Source organism: Bombina bombina, chromosome 5, assembly GCF_027579735.1.
Source record: "Bombina bombina isolate aBomBom1 chromosome 5, aBomBom1.pri, whole genome shotgun sequence".
NCBI lineage: Eukaryota > Metazoa > Chordata > Amphibia > Anura > Bombinatoridae > Bombina > Bombina bombina.
Window position 1 is genome coordinate 195262737 of NC_069503.1, and position 26428 is coordinate 195289164.

Genomic DNA, 26428 nt, shown 5'->3' on the forward strand with positions numbered 1-26428 from the left:
ATGATCTACTGCAACTAAGATTGTGTAAAAAAAATTTAATTTATTTATTTTTTTAATCTTTTTTCTATCCGATTAATCGGACAATAATCATCCGATTAATCGGATAGAAAAAAAATAAATAAATAAAAATGTTTGCACAATACCATGTTCAGGAGTTCATCGGATTGAAGCAGCTGGTGCTGTGCAATTAACCAACTAATCGCTGACCACCTAATTGATAATGAGTTTCTTTGACAACTATTTTTATGATCAATCTTACCGATTAGTTGTTGCAGCCCTATTTTAATGTTTTTCCTACTGGATGTGCTTGGTGCCATACTAGCGATACTGGTGTGCTATTCCATAGAAAAAACTGTTAACGCCAGTCCTGCTGTATTAGGACCAGCACTGCAGGTGTTGTTCTTGGAGACAACTTTATGAGGTCAGTTCCTCAAGTGCTTAAAACTGACAGTCAACTTGAAAATGTTTATTGTTTAAAAAGATAGATAATCCCTTTTATCAGCCATCCCGCAGTTTTGCAAAACCAACACAGTTATATTAATATACTTGCCCTATGTTCATAAGTGGCGGCCTGCAGGGGCTTAGAAACAGGCTGAGATTTAGAGGTTATAAAGTATATTAATATAACAATGCTGGTTGTGCAAAGCTGGGGAATGGATAGTAAAGGGTTTATCTATCTTTTTAAACCATAAAAAAATCAAGTAGACTGTCCCTGTAAGTGGTATTTGGCAGATACTAGAATGGGTAGTAAAGGAGAACGAGGATCATCCACTTGTATATTAAAAAACATGCTTTATTGGCAATTTAAGTCAAATAACACTTGGAAAAGATTTTGATTGCTCTAGGCATTGCCAGTCTTGCCAACTTTACTAAACACCTTGTTCATAGACTGGTCAAAAGCGTGTAAGAATCTGTTCACCAAATGACTTAAAAATGTAGTAAGACATCTTTGTTTTATTCCACTATAGCTTTGTTTTTATCACAAGTCGAGTATAAACATTTAAAACTATTGTGCAAAAACATATTTGCTCTTCTTTACCTATGTTCACTAGTTCTAGAAATTATATGTTTTCCTCTTAGCATATGAAGGCCTGTTCTGACACTTATTTTTGCTGTGTCTTGTATCAATTTGTTTCCAATTCATATCCAAGGATAAACCCCCCACCCCTACAAATTTGTTTTATCTTTTGGTTTAGTGTAAATAAAGCTGGCAGGTAGGGAGGAATTAAACAAAGGGGACAGCTTCTGAACAGAATTTGAAGATTATAGCTACTCCAAGAACACATTAATAAGATAATTCAAGAATTAACAACTAAGTTTATTAATAAGTATTAATATGGGTATGTTTTAACTATAAAAGCACAAATAGCTATAAAGTATATTTTGTTTTACTAAGTGTTAGTGATTATGTTTACCCTGACAAGTATTGAAATCACTGGAAACAGAACAATGATAAGTCAGTGTTGTGACTTCCTAAATTACCCATCATAAATTTGTTGTGTGTTTTTAGATCTTTCAACGATTGATCTATGCAGACAAACAAGAAGTCCAAGGAGATGGGCCGTTTTTAGATGGTATCGATGTTACCATCAGAAGAAATTATATATATGAGGATTCCTATGAGAAACTGTCTCCTGAAAATGGTATGGGAGCAAATCAATTTTTTGTTTTAAGATATTTCTTTTTTTAACCCTATGTTTACAATCAGTACTGCAAATTATTACTTTAATTACTAAATAGCCAGTAATATATTGCAATCATTGCTATGCAAAAGGTGCAGTACTGCACAATTAATAAAAACAGATTTTCTCCAACATTGGTGTGTCCGGTCCATGGCTTCATCCTTACTTGTGGGATATTCTCTTCCCCTACAGGAAATGGCAAGAGAGCACCCAGCAAGAGCTGTCCATATAGCTCCCCCTCTTGCTCCGCCCCCCAGTCATTCTCTTTGCCGCTTCTGAACAAGTAGCATCTCCACGGGGATGGTAAAGAGTATGTGGTGTTAGTTGTAGTTTTTTATTCTTCTATCAAGAGTTTGTTACTTTAAAATAGTGCCGGTTTGTACTATTTACTCTAAAACAGAAAAGGATGAAGAGTTCTGTTAAAGAGGAGTAGGATTTTAGCAGCAGTAACTAAAATCAATTGCTGTTCCCACGCAGGACTGGTTGAGCCCAGAGAACTTCAGTTGGGGGGACAGTTTGCAGACTTTTCTGCTCAAGGTATGATCAGTCATATTTCTAACAAGACATGTTAATGGTAGAAGACTGTCATTTTTCCCTTAAGGGGTAAGTAAGCCATTTTTCTTAGACTCATAACAGATTAAGGCTTACAAATGGGCTATACACTGGTTGACACTATTGTGGGCCTAAATCGATTGTTTTATTTCATATTTTAATGGCATTTAGAGTGTTTTGTGCACTTAAAAGCACTTTGGGAACGTTTTTTTATCGCCTGGCTATTTCAGTCAGGAAGGCCCCTTCACTCTGGTATGCAGAGGAAGGAGGGCCCCGTTTTCGCGCCTCAATTGCGCAGTTTACTTTCATGGCAGTGCATGCAGCTTCATGTGAGGGGTCCTGTGGCATCCTAAAACGGACTCTGGAAGGTTTATTTCATTGCTGAATAACTCTCAGGGAAGGTAAAAAAGCCGCAGCAAGGCTATGGCTGTGATTGTAGTGTACTAAAATTGTCTAATTGAACAAATAGCTCCGGTTTGCTCATTTTAAGGGTTAAAGTCTTGAAACTTGGTGTGCAATACTTTCAGGGCATTAGGAGCTCTGGAGTAAAAATTTTGTAAAAATCGGACATTGCCTTCATTGTTTTTCAATATATCAGAAATAAAGTGTGCCTGTTTATTATTTAAAGGGACAGTAACGCTTTTCTTTAAAAACGTTTTTATTGCATTATTAGCCTGCCAAATTCTGTTCTAACATGTCTATACCTTCAGATGGCTTATGTTCTGTGTGTATGAAAGCCAAGGTGGTTCCCCCAATTAATGTTTGTGCAAATTGTGTCATAGCGTCCCAAACAAAGTATGGACAGTACTGCCACATTGAATAAGATTGCCCAAGATGATTCTTCTAATGAAGGTTAGTGGGGATAGTTCCTCATTCTCTCCTTCTGTAGTCAACACCAGTTTTGCTCCGCGCAGGCGATACCTAGTACATCTAGCGCGCCAATGCTTGTTACTATGCAACAGTTAACAGCAGTAATGGATAATTCAATAGCCAAATCTGTTATCCAAACTGCCATCCTACCCTAGAAAGCGCGACAGCTCAGTTTTAAATACAGAAGATGAGCAGGTTGGCGTCTGAGGACAATTTATCAGTTATAGCCTCACATCAATCTGAATTGACAGTGAGGGAGGGGCCTGTCTGAGGGGGGAAATTTCTGATTCAGGAAAATTTTCTCAGCAGGCAGACACTGATGTCGTAAAATTTAATTTAAGTTAGAACATCTCCGCGCCCTGCTTAAGGAGGTCCTAACTACTCTTGATGACTGTGATTCTTTGGTTAATTCCAGAGAAATTGTGCAAGATGGACAAATTCTTAGAGGTCCCAGTGCACGCTGATGCCTTTTCCGATACCCAAGCGGGTGGCGGATATAGTGACTAAGGAGTGGGGAAAGCCAGGTATACCTTTTTGTTTCCACCTCCTATATTCAAGAAAATGTTCCCCATTGTTGACCACAGAAGGGACGCATGGCAAACGGTTCCTAAGGTTGAGGGGGCAGTGTCAACGTTAGCTAAGCGCACAACTATTCCTATTGAGGACAGTTGCGCTTTTAAAGATCCTATGGATAAAAAAATTGGAAGGATTGCTAAAAAAGATATTTGTTCAGCAAGGCTTCCTGCTTCAACCAATCTCGTGCATTATTCCTGTCACCTCGGCAGCGTATTTTTGGTTCGAGGAACTAGAAAATTCGCTCCAAAAAGAGACTCCATATGATGAAGTCATGGACAGAATTCACGCACTAAAGTTGGCTAATTCCTTTATTTTGGATGCCGCTTTCCAATTGGCTAAGTTAGCGGCGAAAAATTCAGGGTTTGCAATAGTGGGCGCGCAGAGCGCTTTGGCTAAAATCCTGGTCGGCGGATGTGTCGTCCAAGAATAAATTGCTTAATATTCCTTTCAAGGGTAAGAAGACCCTTTTCGGGCCGGAATTGAAAGAGATTATTTCAGACATTACTGGTGGAGAAAGGGACATTCCTCCCACAGGATAGGCCTTTCAAGGGCTAAGAACAAATCTAATTTTCGTTCCTTTCGCAATTTCAGGAACGGACCGAATCCTAACTCTGCGGCCTCCAGACAAGAAGGCAACTCTTCCCAGCCTAAGCCAGCATGGAAACCATTGCAAGGCTGGAACAAGGGTAAACAGGCCAAGAAGCCTGCTGTAGCTACCAAGACAGCATGAAGGGGTAGCCCCCGATCCGGGACCGGATCTAGTAGGGGGCAGACTTTCTCTCTTCGCTCAGGCTTGGGCAAGAGACGTTCAGGATCCCTGGGCACTAGAAATAGTCTCTCAGGGGTATCTTCTAGAGTTCAAGGAACTTCCTCCAAGGGGAAGGTTCCACATGTCTCGCTTATCTTCAGACCAGATAAAGAGACAGGCATTCTTACATTGCGTAGGAGACCTATTAAAGATGGGAGTGATAAACCCAGTTCCAACAGCGGAACAAGGTCTGGGTTTTTACTCAAACCTGTTTGTAGTTCCCAAAAAAGAGGGAACTTTCAGGCCAATTCTGGATCTAAAAATTCTAAACAAATTCCTCAGAGTTCCATCATTCAAAATGGAAACCATTCGGACAATTTTACCAACAATCCAGGAGGGTAAATATATGACTACCATGGACTTAAAGGATGCGTACCTGCATATTCCTATCCACAAAGATCATCATCAGTTCCTGAGGTTCGCCTTCATGGACAAACATTACCAGTTTGTGGCTGCTCCCAGAATCTTCACAAAGGTGCTAGGGTCCCTTCTAGCGGTTCTACGACCGAGGGGCATTGCTGTAGCACCTTACCTAGATGACATTCTAATCCAAGCGTCGTCTCTTTCCAAAGCAAAGGCTCATACAGACATTGTTCTAGCCTTTCTCAGATCTCACGGGTGGAAGGTGAACGTAGAAAAGAGTTCCCTGTCTCCGTCAACAAGAGTTCCCTTTTTGGGAACAATAATAGATTCTTTAGAAATGAAGATCTTCCTGACAGAGGTCAGAAAGTCAAAGCTTCTAAACGCTTGTCAAGTTCTTCACTCTATTCTTCAGCCTTCCATAGCTCAGTGCATGGAAGTAGTAGGATTGATGGTTGCAGCAATGGACATAGTTCCTTTTGCTCGAATTCATCTAAGACCATTACAACTGTGCATGCTCAATCAGTGGAATGGGGACTATGCAGACTTGTCTCCCCAGATTCAAGTAGACCAGGTAACCAGGGATTCTCTCCGCTGGTGGTTGTCTCACGATCACCTGTCTCAGGGAATGAGTTTCCGCAGACCAGAATGGGTCATTGTCACGACCGACGCCAGTCTCTTAGGCTGGGGTGCGGTCTGGGACTCTCTGAAAGCTCAAGGTCTATGGTCTCGAGAAGAGTCTCTTCTCCCGATAAACATTTTAGAACTGAGAGCGATATTCAATGCGCTCCTGACGTGGCCTCACCTAGCAAAGGCCAAATTCATAAGGTTCCAGTCGGACAACATGACGACTGTAGCGTACATCAATCATCAGGGGGGGAACAAAGAGTTCCTTAGCGATGAGAGAGGTATCCAAGATCATCAAATGGGTGGAGGATCACTCCTGCCACCTATCTGCAATTCACATCCCAGGAGTGGACAACTGGGAGGCGGATTATTTGAGTCGTCAGACTTTTCATCCGGGGGAGTGGGAACTCCACCCGGAGGTTTTTGCCCAGTTAACTCAACTATGGGGCATTCCAGATATGGATCTGATGGCGTCTCGCCAGAACGCAAAGGTTCTTCGATACGGGTCCAGATCCAGGGATCCCAAGGCGACACTGGTGGATGCATTAGTGTCGCCTTGGTCGTTCAACCTAGCTTATGTATTTCCACCGTTTCCTTTCCTTCCCAGGCTTGTAGCCAGGATCAAACAGGAGCAGGCCTCAGTGATTCTAATAGCCCCTGCGTGGCCACGCAGGACTTGGTATGCAGACCTGGTGAATATGTCATCGGCTCCACCATGGAAGCTACCTTTGAGGTAGGATCTTCTAGTACAAGGTCCGTTCGAACATCCAAATATAGTCTTTCTCCAACTGACTGCTTGGAAATTGAACGCTTGATTCTATCTAAGCGTGGGTTTTCAGATACAGTCATAGATACTCTGGTTCAAGCCAGAAAACCTGTAACTAGGAAGATTTACCATAAGATATGGCAAAAATATATCCGTTGGTGTGAATCCAAGGGATTCCTTGGAGTAAAATTAAATTCCTAGGATACTTTCCTTTCTCCAAGAAGGTCCTGGATAAAGGTTTGTCAGCTAGTTCCTTAAAAGTACAGATATCTGCTCTGCCCTGTTTTTTTACACCAAACGTCTGTCAGCAGTGCCAGATGTACAGGCGTTAGTTAGAATCAAGCCTGTTTACAGACCCATGACTCCTCCTTGGAGTCTAAATTTAGTTCTTTCAGTTCTTCAGGGGGTTCCGTTTGAACCCATGCATTCCATAGATATTAAGTTACTATCTTGGAAAGTTCTGTTTTTGGTTGCTATTTCTTCTGCTAGAAGAGTTTCTGAATTATCTGCTTTGCAGTGTACTTCTCCCTATCTGGTATTCCATACAGATAAGGTAGTTTTACGTACCAAGCCTGGTTTTCCAAAGGTAGTTTCCAACAGGAATATTAACCAGGAAATTATTGTTCCTTCTCTGTGTCCGAATCCAGTTTCAAAGAAGGAACGCTTGTTACACAATCTAGATGTGGTCCGTGCTTTAAAGTTCTATTTAGAAGCAACAAAGGATTTCAGACGGACATCATCTTTGTTTGTTGTGTATTCTGGTAAGAGGAGAGGGCAGAAAGCTACTTCCGGACGGCAGCCTCCTGAACGAATTACAGCTCATTCTACTAGAGCTGTGGCTTCCACATGGGCTTTCAAGAACGAGGCTTCTGTTGATCGATCTGTAAGGCAGCAACTTGGTCTTCTCTGCATACTTTTGCCAAATTTTACAAATTCGATACTTATGCTTCTTCGGAGGCTATTTTTGGGAGAAAGGTTTTGCAAGCCGTGGTTGCCTTCCGTTTAGGTAAACCTGGTTTGCTCCCTCCCTTCATCCGTGTCCTAAAGCTTTGGTATTGGTTTCCCACAAGTAAGGATGAAGCCGTGGACCGGACACACCAATGTTGGAGAAAACAGAATTTATGTTTACCTGATAAATTTCTTTCTCCAACGGTGTGTCCGGTCCACGGCCCGCCCTGGTTTTTAACCAAGTTTGAAAAATTTCTTTCTTTCTCCAACATAGGTGTGTCCGGTCCACGGCGTCATCCTTACTTGTGGGATATTCTCTTCCCCAACAGGAAATGGCAAAGAGCCCAGCAAAGCTGGTCACATGATCCCCCCTAGGCTCCGCCTTCCCCAGTCATTCTCTTTGCCGTTGTACAGGCAACATCTCCACGGAGATGGCTTAGAGTTTTTTGGTGTTTAAATGTAGTTTTTATTCTTCAATCAAGAGTTTGTTATTTTAAAATAGTGCTGGTATGTACTATTTACTCTGAAACAGAAAGGAGATGAAGATTTCTGTTTGTAAGAGGAAGATGATTTTAGCAACCGTTACTAAAATCGATGGCTGTTTCCACACAGGACTGTTGAGATGAAGTAACTTCAGTTGGGGGGAAACAGTGTGCAGACTTTTGCTGCTTGAAGTATGACACATTTCTAACAAGACTTGGTAATGCTGGAAGCTGTCATTTTCCCTATGGGATCCGGTAAGCCATTTTAATAACAAGTTATAAAGGGCTTCTCAAGGGCTTTAAAGACTGGTAGACATTTTTCTGGGCTAAAACGTTTGTTTTATAAACATGTTTAATGGTTTATTACTTTGAGGAGTTAATTTTATCTTGGGAATTTTGATAAAAAAGACGGCAGGCACTGTATTGGACACCTTTTTCACTGGGGGCCTTCTCTAGTCATAGGCAGAGCCTCAGTTTCGCGCCACTAATGCGCAGTTGTTTTTTGGGAAGCAAAGCATGCAGATGCATGTGTAAGGAGCTCTGATACACTGAAAAAGCGTGCTGAAGGCGTCATTTGGTATCGTATTCCCCTCTGGGCTTGGTTGGGTCTCAGCAAAGCAGATACCAGGGACTGTATAGGGGTTAAATGTAAAAACGGCTCCGGTTCCGTTATTGTAAGAGTTAAGACTTTCAAATTTGGTGTGCAATACTTTTAAGGCTTTATGACACTGTGGTGAAATTTGGTGAATTTTGGACAATTCCTTCATACTTTTTCGCATATTCAGTAATAAAGTGTGTTCAGTTTAAAATTTAAAGTGACAGTAACGGTTTTATTTTAAAACGTTTTTTTGTACTTTGTTATCAAGTTTATGCCTGTTTATCATGTCTGTACCATCAGATAGACTATGTTCTGTATGTCAGGAAGCCAAAGTTCCTTCTCATTTAAATAGATGTGATAGTGAAAATGATGCCCAAGATGATTCCTCTAGTGAGGGGAGTAAGCATGGTACTGCATCATCCCCTTATGTGTCTACACCAGTCTTGCCCACACAAGAGGCCCCTAGTACATCTAGTGCGCCAATTCTTCTTACTATGCAACAATTAACGGCTGTAATGGATAGTTCTATTAAAAACATTTTAGCCAAAATGCCCACTTATCAGCGAAAGCGCGACTGCTCTGTTTTAGATACTGAAGAGCATGAGGGCGCCGATGATAATGGTTCTGACATGCCCTTACTCCAGTCTGAAGGGGCTAGGGAGGTTTTGTCTGAGGGAGAAATTTCAGATTCAGGAAAAATTTCTCAACAAGCTGAACCTGATGTTATTACGTTCAAATTTAAATTGGAACATCTCCGCGCTCTGCTTAAGGAGGTGTTATCTACCCTGGATGATTGTGACAATTTGGTCATTCCAGAGAAATTATGTAAGATGGACAAGTTCCTAGAGGTCCCCGGTGCCCCCCGAAGCTTTTCCTATACCCAAGCGGGTGGCGGATATTGTAAACAAAGAATGGGAAAGGCCCGGCATACCTTTTGTTCCTCCCCCCTATATTTAAGAAATTGTTTCCTATAGTCGACCCCAGAAAGGACTTATGGCAGACAGTCCCTAAGGTCGAGGGGGCGGTCTCTACTTTAAACAAACGCACTACTATCCCTATAGAGGATAGTTGTGCTTTCAAAGATCCTATGGATAAAAAGTTAGAAGGTTTGCTTAAAAAGATGTTTGTTCAGCAAGGTTACCTTCTACAGCCAATTTCATGCATTGTTCCTGTTACTACAGCAGCGTGTTTCTGGTTTGATGAACTAGAAAAGTCGCTAGATAAGGATACCTCTTATGAGGAGATTATGGACAGAATTCGTGCTCTTAAATTGGCTAATTCTTTTACTCTAGACGCTACCCTGCAATTAGCTAGATTGGCGGTGAAAAATTCAGGGTTTGCTATTGTGGCGCGCAGAGCGATTTGGCTAAAGTCTTGGTCAGCGGATGCGTCATCCAAGAACAAATTGCTTAATATTCCTTTCAAGGGGAAAACGCTGTTTGGCCCTGACTTGAAAGAGATTATTTCAGATATCACTGGGGGAAAGGGCCATGCCCTTCCTCAGGATAGGTCTTTCAAGGCTAAAAATAAGCCTAATTTTCGTCCCTTTCGTAGAAACGGACCAGCTTCAAGTTCTACACCCTCTAAGCAAGAGGGTAATACGTCTCAGGCCAAGCCAGCCTGGAGGCCAATGCAAGGCTGGAACAAAGGTAAGCAGGCCAAGAAACCTGCTACTGCTACAAAGACAGCATGAGATGTTGGCCCCCGATCCGGGTCCGGATCTGGTGGGGGGCAGACTTTCTCTCTTCGCTCAGGCGTGGGCAAGAGATGTTCTGGATCCTTGGGCCCTAGAAATAGTCTCCCAAGGTTATCTTCTGGAATTCAAGGAGCTACCCCCAAGGGGAAGGTTCCACAGGTCTCAATTGTCTTCAGACCTCATAAAAAAACAGGCATTCTTACATTGTGTAGGAGACCTGTTAAAAATGGGAGTGATTCATCCTGTTCCATTAAAGGAACAAGGGATGGGGTTCTACTCCAATCTGTTCATAGTTCCCAAAAAAGAGGGAACATTCAGACCAATCTTGGATCTCAAGATCTTAAACAAATTTCTCAGGGTTCCATCGTTCAAAATGGAAACCATTCGAACAATTCTTCCTACCATCCAGGAAGGTCAATTCATGACCACGGTGGATTTAAAGGATGCGTATCTACATATTCCTATCCACAAGGAACATCATCAGTTCCTAAGGTTTGCCTTTCTGGACAAACATTACCAGTTTGTGGCACTTCCATTCGGATTAGCCACTGCCCCAAGAATTTTCACAAAGGTACTAGGGTCCCTTCTAGCGGTGCTAAGACCGAGGGGCATTGCAGTAGTACCTTACTTGGACGACATTCTGATTCAAGCGTCGTCCCTGCCACAAGCAAAGGCTCATACGGACATTGTCCTAGCCTTTCTCAGATCTCACGGGTGGAAGGTGAACGTAGAAAAAAGTTCTCTATCTCCGTCAACAAGAGTCCCCTTCTTGGGAACAATAATAGACTCCTTAGAAATGAGGATTTTTCTGACAGAAGCCAGAAAATCAAAACTTCTAAACTCTTGTCAAGTACTTCATTCTGTTCTTCTTCCTTCCATAGCGCAGTGCATGGAAGTAATAGGTTTGATGGTTGCGGCAATGGACATAGTTCCTTTTGCGCGAATTCATCTAAGACCATTACAACTGTGCATGCTCAGACAGTGGAATGGGGATTATACAGACTTGTCTCCAACGATTCAAGTAGATCAGAGGACCAGAGATTCACTCCGTTGGTGGCTGACCCTGGACAACCTGTCACAAGGGATGAGCTTCCGCAGACCAGAGTGGGTCATTGTCACGACCGACGCCAGTCTGGTGGGCTGGGGCGCGGTCTGGGAACCCCTGAAAATCAGGGTCTTTGGTCTCGGGAAGAATCTCTTCTACCGATAAACATTCTGGAACTAAGAGCGATATTCAATGCTCTCAAGGCTTGGCCTCAGCTAGCAAAGGCCAAATTCATAAGGTTTCAATCAGACAACATGACGACTGTTGCGTATATCAACCATCAGGGGGGAACAAGGAGTTCCCTGGCGATGGAAGAAGTGACCAAGATAATTCAATGGGCGGAGACTCACTCCTGCCACTTGTCTGCAATCCACATCCAGGAGTGGAAAATTGGGAAGCGGATTTTCTGAGTCGTCAGACATTTCATCCGGGGGGAGTGGGAACTCCATCCGGAAATCTTTGCCCAAATAACTCACTTATGGGGCATCCCAGACATGGATCTGATGGCTTCTCGCCAGAACTTCAAGGTTCCTTACTACGGGTCCAGATCCAGGGATCCCAAGGCAGCTCTAGTGGATGCACTAGTAGCGCTTGGACCCTTCAACCTAGCTTATGTGTTCCCACCGTTTCCTCTCATTCCCAGGCTGGTAGCCAGGATCAAACAGGAGAGGGTATCGGTGATCTTGATAGCTCCTGCGTGGCCACGCAGGACTTGGTATGCAGACCTGGTGAATATGTCATCAGCCTCCACCATGGAAGCTACCTCTGAGACAGGACCTTCTTGTTCAAGGTCCGTTCGAACATCCGAATCTGGCCTCACTCCAACTGACTGCTTGGAGATTGAACGCTTGATTTTATCAAAGCGAGGGTTCTCAGATTCTGTCATTGATACTCTTGTTCAGGCTAGAAAGCCTGTAACTAGAAAAATCTACCATAAAATATGGAAAAGATATATCTGTTGGTGTGAATCTAAAGGATTCCCATGGAACAAGATAAAAATCCCTAGGATTCTATCCTTTCTTCAAGAAGGTTTGGAGAAAGGATTATCTGCAAGTTCTTTGAAGGGACAGATTTCTGCTTTATCTGTTTTACTTCATAAAAAGCTGGCGGCTGTGCCAGACGTTCAAGCTTTTGTTCAGGCTCTGGTCAGAATCAAGCCTGTTTACAAAAATTTGACTCCTCCCTGGAGTCTCAATCTAGTTCTTTCAGTTCTTCAGGGGATTCCGTTTGAACCCCTACATTCCGTTGATATAAAGTTATTATCTTGGAAAGTTTTGTTTTTGGTTGCAATTTCTTCTGCAAGAAGAGTTTCAGAGTTATCTGCTCTGCAGTGTTCTCCTCCATATCTGGTGTTCCATGCAGATAAGGTGGTTTTGCGTACTAAACCTGGTTTTCTTCCGAAAGTTGTTTCTAACAAAAATATTAACCAGGAGATAGTCGTGCCTTCTTTGTGTCCTAATCCAGTTTCAAAGAAGGAACGTTTATTGCACAACTTGGATGTAGTTCGTGCTCTCAAATTTTACTTAGCAGCTACTAAGGATTTCAGACAAACATCTTCTTTGTTTGTTGTTTATTCTGGTAAAAGGAGAGGTCAAAAAGCAACTTCTACCTCTCTCTCTTTCTGGCTTAAAAGCATTATCCGATTGGCTTATGAGACTGCCGGACGGCAGCCTCCTGAAAGAATCACAGCTCACTCCACTAGGGCTGTGGCTTCCACATGGGCCTTCAAGAACGAGGCTTCTGTTGATCAGATATGTAAGGCAGCGACTTGGTCTTCACTGCACACTTTTACCAAATTCTACAAATTTGATACTTTTGCTTCATCTGAGGCTATTTTTGGGAGAAAGGTTTTGCAAGCCGTGGTGCCTTCCATCTAGGCGACCTGATTTGTTCCCTCCCATCATCCGTGTCCTAAAGCTTTGGTATTGGTTCCCACAAGTAAGGATGACGCCGTGGACCGGACACACCTATGTTGGAGAAAACAGAATTTATGCTTACCTGATAAATTACTTTCTCCAACGGTGTGTCCGGTCCACGGCCCGCCCTGGTTTTTTAATCAGGTCTGATGAATTATTTTCTCTAACTACAGTCACCACGGTATCATATGATTTCTCTTATGCATATTCCTCCTTTACGTCGGTCGAATGACTGGGGAAGGCGGAGCCTAGGGGGGATCATGTGACCAGCTTTGCTGGGCTCTTTGCCATTTCCTGTTGGGGAAGAGAATATCCCACAAGTAAGGATGACGCCGTGGACCGGACACATCGTTGGAGAAAGTAATTTATCAGGTAAGCATAAATTCTGTTTTATACACTACAGTCACCACGGCACCCTATAGTTTCTCCTTTTTCTCCTAACCGTCGGTCGAATAACTGGGGGGCGGAGCCAGAGGGGGAGCTATATGGACAGCTCTTGCTGGGTGCTCTCTTTGCCATTTCCTGTAGGGGAAGAGAATATCCCACAAGTAAGGATGAAGCCGTGGACCGGACACACCGTTGGAGAAAGAAATTTATCAGGTAAACATAAATTCTGTTTTCTTTCCAATTGCATGGAGAGTCCACAAATCCATTTCAATTACTAGTGGGAATTCAACTCCTGGCCAGCATGAGGAGGCAAAGAACACCCCAGCATAGCTGTTAAGTGTCACTTTCCTCATTACCCATAATCCCCAGTCATTCTTTGCCTTTATCATCAGGAGGATGTACGAAGATGGTGTCTGAAGATATTTAATCATTTAATGGGTACTTTTCCCTGCAAGCAAGGATTGGGGCTATGCTGTGTCCATGTAATTCTCTTTAGTAAGAGTACTGGTGGCTTTTAGCAGTTAAAAGACGGCAAGGTGGTCTTTGCTTAACTTATAAAATCAATGCTATCCCTCTTATAGAAAACCAGGGTTGGTTACTCTATATTTCTTTTTCTTCAGGTCCCTGTCAGAGGTTGATAAATCTTTCACCCAAAGAAGCTGTTCCCTGCCCTGCAGCTGGATCCACAGGTAAGTGCTTTCCCTTCTAGGTTAGAAGGAACCAGCACTTTAGGGGTTAAATCCTCTGTGGAATTTTTTTCCTGGGACATAACTTATCTCTAAGGGTGGAGATACATTAAGATCAGGGCCATACATTTGGGTACTGCGTTTGCAAATAGGGGTACATAACTTGAATATTCAAGTTATATTTTAAAAAGAGGCTGGCCATGAGAGGGTTAAGGGAGCTCATGATATCTGTGAGAAGTTGTTTATAGAGTAATTTATTATTTTTATTGTGTGTTGTAGATTTGTTATTTCTCAGTCTATAACTTCCGGTGTATTTAGACAGTTTGTGCCGTTTTTCACTGTGGCGCAGTTTCTTTTTACTGTTTCAGTCATGTGACACGCTCCACAGCTTTCTCTATCAAGCCTACAGTTGAGTGGAGTGTTTTGACGAGCTGGATATTGTAGCGGCTGTCTGTTTAGCCAATCTGTGTTTAGCCAATCTGTGTCGCCAATTAATTGGACATTAATAGCTGGTTATACACTGTGTGCAGAATTATTAGGCAAATGAGTATTTTGACCACATCATCCTCTTTATGCATGTTGTCTTAGTCCAAGCTGTATAGGCTCGAAAGCCTGCTACCAATTAAGCATATTAGGTGATGTGCATCTCTGTAATGAGAAGGGGTGTGGTCTAATGACATGAACACCCTATATCAGGTGTGCATAATTATTAGGCAACTTCCTTTCCTTTGGCAAAATGGGTCAAAAGAAGGACTTGACAGGCTCAGAAAAGTCAAAAATAGTGAGATATCTTGCAGAGGGATGCAGCACTCTTAAAATTGCAAAGCTTCTGAAGCGTGATCATCGAACAATCAAGCGTTTCATTCAAAATAGTCAACAGGGTCGCAAGAAGCGTGTGGAAAAAACCAAGGCGCAAAATAACTGCCCATGAACTGAGAAAAGTCAAGCGGTGCAGCTGCCAAGATGCCACTTGCCACCAGTTTGGCCATATTTCAGAGCTGCAACATCACTGGAGTGCCCAAAAGCACAAGGTGTGCAATACTCAGAGACATGGCCAAGGTAAGAAAGGCTGAAAGACGACCACCACTGAACAAGACACACAAGCTGAAACGTCAAGACTGGGCCAAGAAATATCTCAAGACTGATTTTTCTAAGGTTTTATGGACTGATGAAATGAGAGTGAGTCTTGATGGGCCAGATGGATGGGCCCGTGGCTGGATTGGTAAAGGGCAGAGAGCTCCAGTCCGACTCAGACGCCAGCAAGGTGGAGGTGGAGTACTGGTTTGGGCTGGTATCATCAAAGATGAGCTTGTGGGTCCTTTTCGGGTTGAGGATGGAGTCAAGCTCAACTCCCAGTCCTACTGCCAGTTTCTGGAAGACACCTTCTTCAAGCAGTGGTACAGGAAGAAGTCTACATCCTTCAAGAAAAACATGATTTTCATGCAGGACAATGCTCCATCACACGCGTCCAAGTACTCCACAGCGTGGCTGGCAAGAAAGGGTATAAATGAAGAAAATCTAATGACATGGCCTCCTTGTTCACCTGATCTGAACCCCATTGAGAACCTGTGGTCCATCATCAAATGTGAGATTTACAAGGAGGGAAAACAGTACACCTCTCTGAACAGTGTCTGGGAGGCTGTGGTTGCTGCTGCACGCAATGTTGATGGTGAACAGATCAAAACACTGACAGAATCCATGGATGGCAGGCTTTTGAGTGTCCTTGCAAAGAAAGGTGGCTATATTGTCACTGATTTGTTTTTGTTTTGTTTTTGAATTTCAGAAATGTATATTTGTGAATGTTGAGATGTTATATTGGTTTCACTGGTAAAAATAAATAATTGAAATGGGTATTTATTTGTTTTTTGTTAAGTTGCCTAATAATTATGCACAGTAATAGTCACCTGCACACACAGATATCCCCCTAAAATAGCTATAACTAAAAACAAACTAAAAACTACTTCCAAAACTATTTAGCTTTGATATTAATGAGTTTTTTGGGTTAATTGAGAACATGGTTGTTGTTCAATAATAAAATTAATCCTCAAAAATACAACTTGCCTAATAATTCTGCACTCCCTGTAGAGTCGGGCATCTAGTGGGATATTCTCTGCTGGTCACCGGAGTGGTGAGTCCTCAGCAGAGCTGAGGGTTAGAGGTGTCAGTTAGTTTGGTATTATCCTTTTGGGATCCTAATTATATTTTGTTTGTGGATATACAAGATATTTTGGGGTCTTTTGTTAAAAGAATATTTAATTAATTGGACATTAATTTTGTTAGTGAGGACCAATTTCCTTTCATTATAGACCCTGATGTCATTTGAGAAATGTTTATATTTCTTGAAGGCTCACATTGTGCAGTTTTGCTCCTCATGTCTAAACAATATGCTTTTGTCTAAAAATAAAAATTCCCTCTCAGAGCCATCTGTCTCTCAGGATAATGTTGTCCGTGCCATGCCTCAGCTTTCCCCTCAAACGTCCCAAGCTTTAGCAGTTTCCCATACAGTGCCCTGCGGTTCCTCTCAACAAATTCTTGGGGGTGTTTATTTACTAGGAGACTTTGCTGCGCAAATAACTAATGCGGTTTCTGCAGCCTTATCAGCCTTTCCTATAGCTGGCAAAAGAAAGAGGAAATCTAAGAATATATCTCATACAAAGAGTTCTGACTCCACTAAATCTGCGTTAGTCAGCCTTTCTCGGAGGATCAATCCTCAGTGGCTTCAGAGGGCGAGATTTCAGACTCTGAGACTGCTGTCGCTAATACAGCAGACCCAGAAGAGGTTAATTTTAGATTTAGGCTGGAACACCTCCGTTTACTTTTAAAGGAGGTTCTAGCCACCGTGGAGGACTCAGATACAACTGTCGCTGAGACTTCTAAGAAGTCTAATAAACTTAAAGGGACAGTCTAGTCCAAAACAAACTTTCATTATTCAGATAGGGCATGTCATTTTAAACAATTTTCAAATTTACATGTATCACCAATTTTGCTTTGTTCTCTTGGTATTCTTAGTTGAAAGCTAAACCAAGAAGGTTCATATGCTAATTTCTAAGGCCTTGTAGGCCGCCTCTCATCTCAGGGCATTTTGACAGTTTTTCACCACTAGAGGGTGTTTAGTTCATGTGTTTTATATATAACACTGTGGTCATGCACGTGGAGTTCCTAGGAGCCAGCACTGATTGGCTAAAATGCAAGTCTGTGAAAAGAACTGAAATAAGGGGGCAGTCTGCAGAGACTTAGATACAAAATAATCACAGAGGTAAAAAGTGTATTAATATAACTGTGTTGGTTATGCAAAACTAGGGAATGGGTAATAAAGGTATTAACTATCTTTTAAAACAATAAATATTCTGGTGTAGACTGTCTCTTTAACAGAGTATTTGATGTTGTTCTTACATCTGTAGAAGTATTCCCGGTCCCAGACCGTATGTCTGACATTATAGCTCAGGAATGGGAGAAGCTGGGGATTCCTTTTTCCCCTTCCCCTGTGTTTAAGAAAATGTTTCCTGTTGCTGACTGTGCGCGATTCATGGTGCACCATACCTAAGGTAGAGGGCGCTATATCCACTCTAGCCAAGAGAACAACTATCCCTCTTGAGGATAGTTCCTCGTTCAAGGACCCTATGGATAAGAAGCTGGAAGCTTACTTAAGAAAGATTCATCAGGGTTTACAATAGCAACCAGTTGCTAGTAGTGCTACGGTTGCAGGTGCAGCTTATTATTGGTGCGACTCCTTGTCTGACCTAATTTCAGAGGAGACTACCATTGAGGAGATCCAGGATAGGATCAAAGCTCTAAAACTGGTTAATACTTTTATCTGTGACGCCAGCATGCAAGTTGCCAAAGTTGGGAGCCAAAATTTGTAGCTTTGTGGTTCTAGCTCGCAGAGCTCTATGGCTAAAATCTTGGTCTGCTAATGTTACATCCAAGTCCTAACTTCTGACTTTACCTTTTACTGGCAAGACTTTATTTGGCCCTGGTCTAGCCGAGATTATTTCAGAAGTTACTGGTGGAAAGGGATCTTTCTACCTCAAGACAAGAAAACTAGACCTAAGGGTTGCCAGAATTCTAACTTTCGTTTCTTTCGCAACTTCAAAGGACAAAATTCTTCCTCCTTTTCTTGGATGTCCATTCAAACTTGTAGTAACAGGAAACAATCCAAGAAACCTTCCTCTGAGTCTAAATCAGCATAAAGGGGGCCGCCCCTGATCCAGTCTTGGATCAAGTAGGGGCAGGCTTGAATCCGAGATCTCCTTCCCTTCTTTGAGCTGTGGAGGTAGTATCCCAGGGATACAGGATAGGGTTCAAGTCTTGTCCCCCCAGGGTGCAGATGTATCCTGTCAAGATTATCTGCAAACCAGGTGAATAGAGTGCCATCTTAAATTGCCTAAAGGATCTATCTTCTCTGGGACTAATATTGGACCTCAAGGGTCACCAACTACCAAAGCTCTAGCTTTATTGTACAATTAACTACACATTTGACCGTTAAGTTCAGCCCAGCCGAGGTAATTATTACATCTGATAGCCCACAGAACAAGTACATACAACCAGAAACTAACATAAAAAAGAGACGCTGACAAGCAAAGAAATTTCACATTTCTTTTGTGACGCTTAGTGCTGGGACTTCTGAAGAACGGCCATATCCCAGCCCACGTGGAGGCCTAATAATGGAGATGACTAGCTGTGTGAATAGACTCCTGGATACCCTAAATGAAAAATTTCTACAGTTGGAGCAGGGATTGATTCTAGCGTTTACTTCGACTGATGCTGATCCCATGCCAATATCAAGATGGCATGAAGCACAACTACGGAAGTTACCCCAAGAACACTCCGCGCAGCTTGAAGCAATTGAGTTTGGCAGAACCTCAACATCTTCAGATGTTACAAGCACAAATATCAAGCCTACTGCTTACCCGGAGGCTACGCTATCTTCTGATGTTCAAGCTGCGTCACAGGAAGATGGAACGATACAGCTGAGCAGCGCATACCATCTCAGCAGCTGGGTAACAGGAGTGCCTGCCTGGTGTGAAGTTCTGTTTGGGCCTGATGTGGCTTCGGAGCTTTGGTGCGATCTGACCAAGCGGATGAGGAGTGGAATAAGTTTGGGTCCAGAATTGATTGATCGCTCCCTTGCGGCCTCACCTGGAGGGACTCGGCAAAATGACTTCTCACACTATTTCACAATGTCTGCTAACTTTGTGAAGTCTGGTCTGTACTGCTCCCAAAACTATGACTCAGGAATGCACCCAGATGGCTTGACTGGTTCCAGGCTTTTACGAATAACCAGTGTAGGGTAGCTTTTATACATCAGCTGTTTGGAGCCCAGAATTATAGCTCCTTTATTTTAGATAGATTTGGGTTAGCTAGTTAGGATTTCCACCATAAAATATTTTATTAAGTAATATCTCTTCAGATACGTCAATATAGTTAGTCTTTTTCAGAATAACAGTTTAGTCTTAATATATCAATGACTGTAAATGTTTTTGTTAATATGAGAAGATTGTTTCAATTAAAGGGACAGATACAATTGTATGGGACTCTCCAATATAGGGGGCATATGCATTAAGGGAATTTACTGTAATGATATCCCTCTGGTCACTCTAATTTGGTTAACCTCTTCTAGAATACTAGTTAAGACTTTTTATGATAATTGTTTTATGTGTGTTCATGAATATGTAAAGACTGCTCTATTTAAAGGGGCAAAAACATTTGTGTAAGATTTATTAACGCAGATGATATATGTATTGTGGGAGCCTACTAAGTTTTGTGTATAGCTAAAGTTAACACATGCCTTTGTTTCGTGTTGCACTATACTTGTTTACAGGAAGTCCATGGACGGTTCCATATATGTTTTTGTTATATTTAAGGGCGCAGATATATATCTGGAAATGTCATTTGTAGTTGCAGTTTTACATTAGTTGGGGTTTATTCAACCTGTTAGGAGTATATATAACACTATCCTCTACACCCTTTGTACTTTAAACATACCTACCAATATACATAACCTAGATAACATAGGGAGATACCATAGTGGAATCTCATCCCTGTACTTATTGCTCGTTTCTTTTTAAAATGACATACGGGATAAAATAATACGGTTGTGCCGTCGACGGCCGAGACGGAGCAGCTTAGTCCTCCTATTTGATCTTACTGAGGAATGTTTGTGTAGTACAAATTATCTTAGGTCTTAAAACTCCACTAGTATACACTAACCACTATTTATGATTCTGGGAGGACCCCTAGAGAACGGGGATATCCCCAATCTAAATATTGCCTACATAATTGACATGTGATTGTAAACACATATGGACAAACTTTTAGCCAATAATATTAAATATAGAGCAACCAAAGTATATCTCCCCGCCCATATGTTCCTCATTATATGACCCACTTGAATACAGGAACTGCTAAAATATATTAGACCATCTATAGGAGCCAATGACCCTATATGAGTAGTGATCTCTCCTACACTTCAAGATTACTGTCTTTGCCAACCATAGTACCCATTCTCTAGCCCAATGGGATAAGCTAATACATGTTTACCTCGGATCATCATACATAGTTAGCAGCATATCATATTTTGATGCTACTTCCTAGATTGGTCACTCTTTATATCATAATCTGACAATAGTTCTTTTACCCTAGTAACAGGTACATATTTTGAACTGGAAGGGATTCTGATAGTTGATGGGTAAGATACTTGGAGCCGACATCACGTTGTCATGAATCCATATTGCACACCAATAACACATATGTTATAACTAGGCTTACAACCCTAGCTTTCTAAGTGCCCATATGTTCTACACAATTTGAAAGATTGTGCTTGTTTCTGCAATTATTCTAGTACTATTATAGTCCTACTAGCCTCAAGTATATCCCTATTACTCAGCTAAGATAATGATATGGCCTTTAGTGACTCTTTTTATAATGAATAAAAGAAAAATAAGGTATCTCCCTTCACCCTTTCCCACTCTAAGTGATAGAGTGGGTCATATCCAATACCCCTTTTCCGTTTCCGTCCAGTGGTGACAATTAGCCCTGAGGGGAGATACAAACCATATCCCTTTACCATATTGGTTGAGTGGTGATACAGTCTGCTGAACATATTATATGGTCAAAACTTGATGCAGAGATCCTATGTCTCCTCCCAATGAGGTATATACTTTGTTCCAACAAAATATTTCTTTATGTTTGCTTCCATCCTTGCCACTCTGGGTTTTTGATTGCTCTGTCTCCCCCTGACACCATTGAGCTTACCTCGTAAGCAAAGGAAAATGAATCCTATAGAAACATTTATCTTTCCTTTACATGACAACCACCTAATTCATTCATCAACAATACTTATTTTCAGTGATCTCAACAATTTCCAGTTATAGATAGACTTTGGAGTGTGCATAACACATTTTCTGTAGTGAAAGGGAGTTGACAGATTCATAAAAGATCTATTATACCATTTCTATTATTTCTGTATTAATTGTACACATGTGTTTATTTACTTATATTTCTCCAGACGGTAATGATCTGTTGATGAGTGTTCACAGAAGAACAAAATGTTACCCATGATGGTTGAAACTTATTTCATAATTTGTTGTTGATATATATATTTAATGTTTTATACCCTACCAAGCCCAAAAGCAGCTATAGACTTACCTCCATTGAGTATTTATATTTTGCCATGGTCCAAGAGGGACCTACTAACTTCAGAGGAGGTTGATATAATTATAAAAATGAGGTTACAGCTATCTCTGCCCATTTCACTTTGTATTTGTATTTACCTGACTGTACACTGTTTTATTGCTGTGAATTGTATCCCAACGTTTGTACTACTTGTGTTTTGGCACTTCTACATACAATGTGTGTGTTTATAATAACCTCAATAAAAAATAATTGCAAAAAACAAAAAATATTAAACCTCAAGTGTCTCAACAAATTTCTCAAGGTTCCGTCCTTCGAAATGGAGACTATACGTTCCATTCTACCCTTGATTCAGGAGGGTCAGTTTATGACTACCATAGATCTGAAGGACACGTATCTTCATGTTCCCATTCACAGGGAGCATCACCAATTCCTGCGGTTTTCCTTTCTAGACAAGCACTTCTAATTTGTTGCCCGTCCCTTCGGCCTTGCCACAGCTCCTTGGATCTTTACAAAGGTCTTAGGGGCCCTTTTGGCAGTGGTCAGATCTCAGGGGATAGTGGTGGCGCCATACCTGGACAATATCTTGGTTCAGGCGCCATCTTTTCATTTAGCAAAATCCCACACAGAATCTCTGTTGTCTATTCTTCGTTCCCACGGGTAGAAGGTATATCTGGAAAAGAGTTCCCTGGTACCAGACACCAGGGTGTGCTTTTTGGGAACAATCATAGATTCTCTGTCCATGAAGATTTTCCTGATGGATTTCAGAAAATCCAAAATTCTTGCTTCTTGTCTTTCACTTCAGTCCTCTATTAGTCCATCAGTGGCTCAGTGTATGGAAGTAATTGGTCTAATGGTTGCTTCCATTGACATTATTCCTTTTGCTCGTTTCCATCTGAGACCTCTACAGTTATTTATGCTCATACAATGGAACAAAGACCACTTGGATCTCTCTCAGAGGATAGTTCTAGACTCCCTAACGAGAGACTCTCTGTCTTGGTGGATTTCTCAGGGCCATCTGTCTCAGGGAACATGCTTCCTGAGACCATCTTGGGAGATTGTGACCACAGATGCCAGCCTGACGAGCTGGGGAGCAGTTTAGGGATCCTTAAAGGCTCAGGGTCTTTGGACTTGAGAGAAGTCTTCTCTCCCAATAAACATCTTAGAATTGAGAGCAATCTTCAGTGCTCTAACAACTTAGCCTCAACTAGGTTCGGTCTGATTTATCAGATTTCAGTTGGACAACATCACCTCAGTGACGTATATCAACCACCAGGGAGGAACTCAGAGTTCCTTAGCCATGACTCGCATTCTCCAGTGGGCAGAGTCTCATGATTGTCTTCTCTCTGCCATCCATATCCCAGGGATGGACACCTGGGATGCAGATTTTCAGAGCAGACAGACTTTTCTTTCCGGGGAGTGGGCTCTCCATCCGAAAGTATTCACAATGATAACATCAGGTGGGGGGTTCCGGAGTTTGATCTCATGGCGTCACATCTAAACGCCAAGCTTCCAAGGTAAGGGTCAAGATCAAGAGATCCTCAAGCAGTTCTGATTGATGCTCTGGCAGTCCCTTGGGACTTCGATCTAACGTACACGTTTCCTCCGTTTGCTATGTTTCCTCCGTTTGCTCTCCTTCCTCAAGTAATAGCTCGTATCAAACAGGAAAGGGCGTCTGTGATTCTAATAGCTCCTGCCTGGCCTTGCAGGATCTGGTTCGCGGATCTGGTGAAGAGGTCATCTCTTCCCCCTTGGAGGTTACCTCTGAGGAAGGACCTTCTTCTTCAAGGTCCCTTCCTCCACCCAAATCTAGATTCTCTGAAGCTGACTGCTTGGAGATTGAACGCCTAGTCTTAGCTAGGCATTGTTTTTCTGAGAAGGTCATTAATACCATGCTTCAGGCTCTTAAACCTGTTACTCGCAAGATTTACCATAATGTATGGCGTAAATACCTTTATTGGTGCGAATCGAAGGGTGTCTCGGAGTCGGGTGAGGATCTCTGGCATTTTATCTTTTCTTCTGGATGGCCTGGAGATAGGTTTGTCAGTCAGTACTCTGAAGGGTCAGATTTCTGCACTGTCTATTCTTTTACACAAATGTCTGGCAGATCTGCCAGATGTTCAATCTTTTCTTCAGGCCTTGGTAAGAATCAGGCCTGTTTTTAAATCTGTTGCTCCTCCGTGGAGTCTTAATCTTGTTGTTAGAGTTTTGCAGCAGGCTCCTTTCTCCAACATAGGTGTGTCCGGTCCACGGCGTCATCCTTACTTGTGGGATATTCTCTTCCCCAACAGGAAATGGCAAAGAGCCCAGCAAAGCTGGTCACATGATCCCTCCTAGGCTCCGCCTACCCCAGTCATTCTCTTTGCCGTTGTACAGGCAACATCTCCACGGAGATGGCTTAGAGTTTTTTAGTGTTTAACTGTAGTTTTTATTATTCAATCAAGAGTTTGTTATTTTGAAATAGTGCTGGTATGTACTATTTACTCAGAAACAGAAAAGAGATGAAGATTTCTGTTTGTATGAGGAAAATGATTTTAGCAACCGTCACTAAAATCCATGGCTGTTCCACACAGGACTGTTGAGAGCAATTAACTTCAGTTGGGGGAACAGTGTGCAGTCTCTTGCTGCTTGAGGTATGACACATTCTAACAAGACGATGTAATGCTGGAAGCTGTCATTTTCCCTATGGGATCCGGTAAGCCATGTTTATTACGATCGTAAATAAGGGCTTCACAAGGGCTTATTAAAACTGTAGACTTTTTTTGGGCTAAATCGATTCATTATTAACACATATTTAGCCTTGAGGAATCATTTTATCTGGGTATTTTGATATAATAATATCGGCAGGCACTGGTTTAGACACCTTATTCTTTAGGGGCTTTCCCAAAGCATAAGCAGAGCCTCATTTTCGCGCCGGTGTTGCGCACTTGTTTTTGAGAGGCATGGCATGCAGTCGCATGTGAGAGGAGCTCTGATACTTAGAAAAGACTTTCTGAAGGCGTCATTTGGTATCGTATTCCCCTTTGGGCTTGGTTGGGTCTCAGCAAAGCAGATACCAGGGACTGTAAAGGGGTTAAAGTTCAAAACGGCTCTGGTTCCGTTATTTTAAGGGTTAAAGCTTCCAAATTTGGTGTGCAATACTTTTAAGGCTTTAAGACACTGTGGTGAAAATTTGGTGAATTTTGAACAATTCCTTCATGTTTTTCGCAATTGCAGTAATAAAGTGTGTTCAGTTTAAAATTTAAAGTGACAGTAACGGTTTTATTTTAAAACGTTTTTTGTACTTTGTTATCAAGTTTATGCCTGTTTAACATGTCTGAACTACCAGATAGACTGTGTTCTGAATGTGGGGAAGCCAGGATTCCTATTCATTTAAATAAATGTGATTTATGTGATAATGACAATGATGCCCAAGATGATTCCTCAAGTGAGGGGAGTAAGCATGGTACTGCATCATTCCCTCCTTCGTCTACACGAGTCTTGCCCACTCAGGAGGCCCCTAGTACATCTAGCGCGCCAATACTCCTTACTATGCAACAATTAACGGCTGTAATGGATAATTCTGTCAAAAACATTTTAGCCAAAATGAACACTTATCAGCGTAAGCGCGGCTGCTCTGTTTTAGATACTGAAGAGCATGACGACGCTGATAATAATATTTCTGAAGGGCCCCTAACCCAGTCTGATGGGGCCAGGGAGGTTTTGTCTGAGGGAGAAATTACTGATTCAGGGAACATTTCTCAACAGGCTGAACCTGATGTGATTGCATTTAAATTTAAGTTGGAACATCTCCACATTCTGCTTAAGGAGGTATTATCCACTCTGGATGATTGTGACAAGTTGGTCATCCCAGAGAAACTTTGTAAAATGGACAAGTTCCTAGAGGTGCCGGGGCTCCCAGAAGCTTTTCCTATACCCAAGCGGGTGGCGGACATTGTTAATAAAGAATGGGAAAGGCCCGGTATTCCTTTCGTCCCTCCCCCCATATTTAAAAAATTGTTTCCTATGGTCGACCCCAGAAAGGACTTATGGCAGACAGCCCCCAAGGTCGAGGGAGCGGTTTCCACTTTAAACAAACGCACCACTATACCCATAGAGGATAGTTGTGCTTTCAAAGATCCTATGGATAAAAAATTAGAAGGTTTGCTTAAAAAAATGTTTGTTCAGCAAGGTTACCTTCTACAACCAATTTCATGCATTGTCCCTGTCGCTACAGCCGCATGTTTCTGGTTCGATGATCTGATAAGAGCGGTCGATAGTGATTCTCCTCCTTTGGAGGAGATTATGGACAGAATCAATGCTCTCAAATTGGCTAATTCTTTCACCCTAGACGCCACTTTGCAATTGGCTAGGTTAGCGGCTAAGAATTCTGGGTTTGCTATTGTGGCGCGCAGAGCGCTTTGGTTGAAATCTTGGTCGGCTGATGCGTCTTCCAAGAACAAGCTACTTAACATTCCTTTCAAGGGGAAAACGCTGTTTGGCCTTACTTGAAAGAGATTATCTCTGATATCACTGGGGGTAAGGGCCACGCCCTTCCTCAGGATCGGCCTTTCAAGGCAAAAAATAAACCTAATTTTCGTCCCTTTCGTAGAAACGGACCAGCCCAAGGTGCTACGTCCTCTAAGCAAGAGGGTAATACTTCTCAAGCCAAGCCAGCTTGGAGACCAATGCAAGGCTGGAACAAGGGAAAGCAGGCCAAGAAACCTGCCACTGCTACCAAGACAGCATGAAATGTTGGCCCCCGATCCGGGACCGGATCTGGTGGGGGGCAGACTCTCTCTCTTCGCTCAGGCTTGG

At 42.2% G+C, this 26428-nt stretch overlaps 1 protein-coding gene across 2 annotated transcripts in view; it reads left to right on the forward strand.

The window, feature by feature from the left end:
- The window catches only part of UBE3C (ubiquitin protein ligase E3C), a 551478-nt gene that overhangs the window by 363736 nt on the left and 161314 nt on the right, over window positions 1-26428 (forward strand). For both annotated transcript variants that reach the window (XM_053713824.1, XM_053713825.1), the window contains exon 18: window positions 1511-1643. In XM_053713824.1, coding sequence (XP_053569799.1) covers window positions 1511-1643 — 133 coding nt within the window. The remainder of the gene's footprint in view (window positions 1-1510; window positions 1644-26428) is intronic.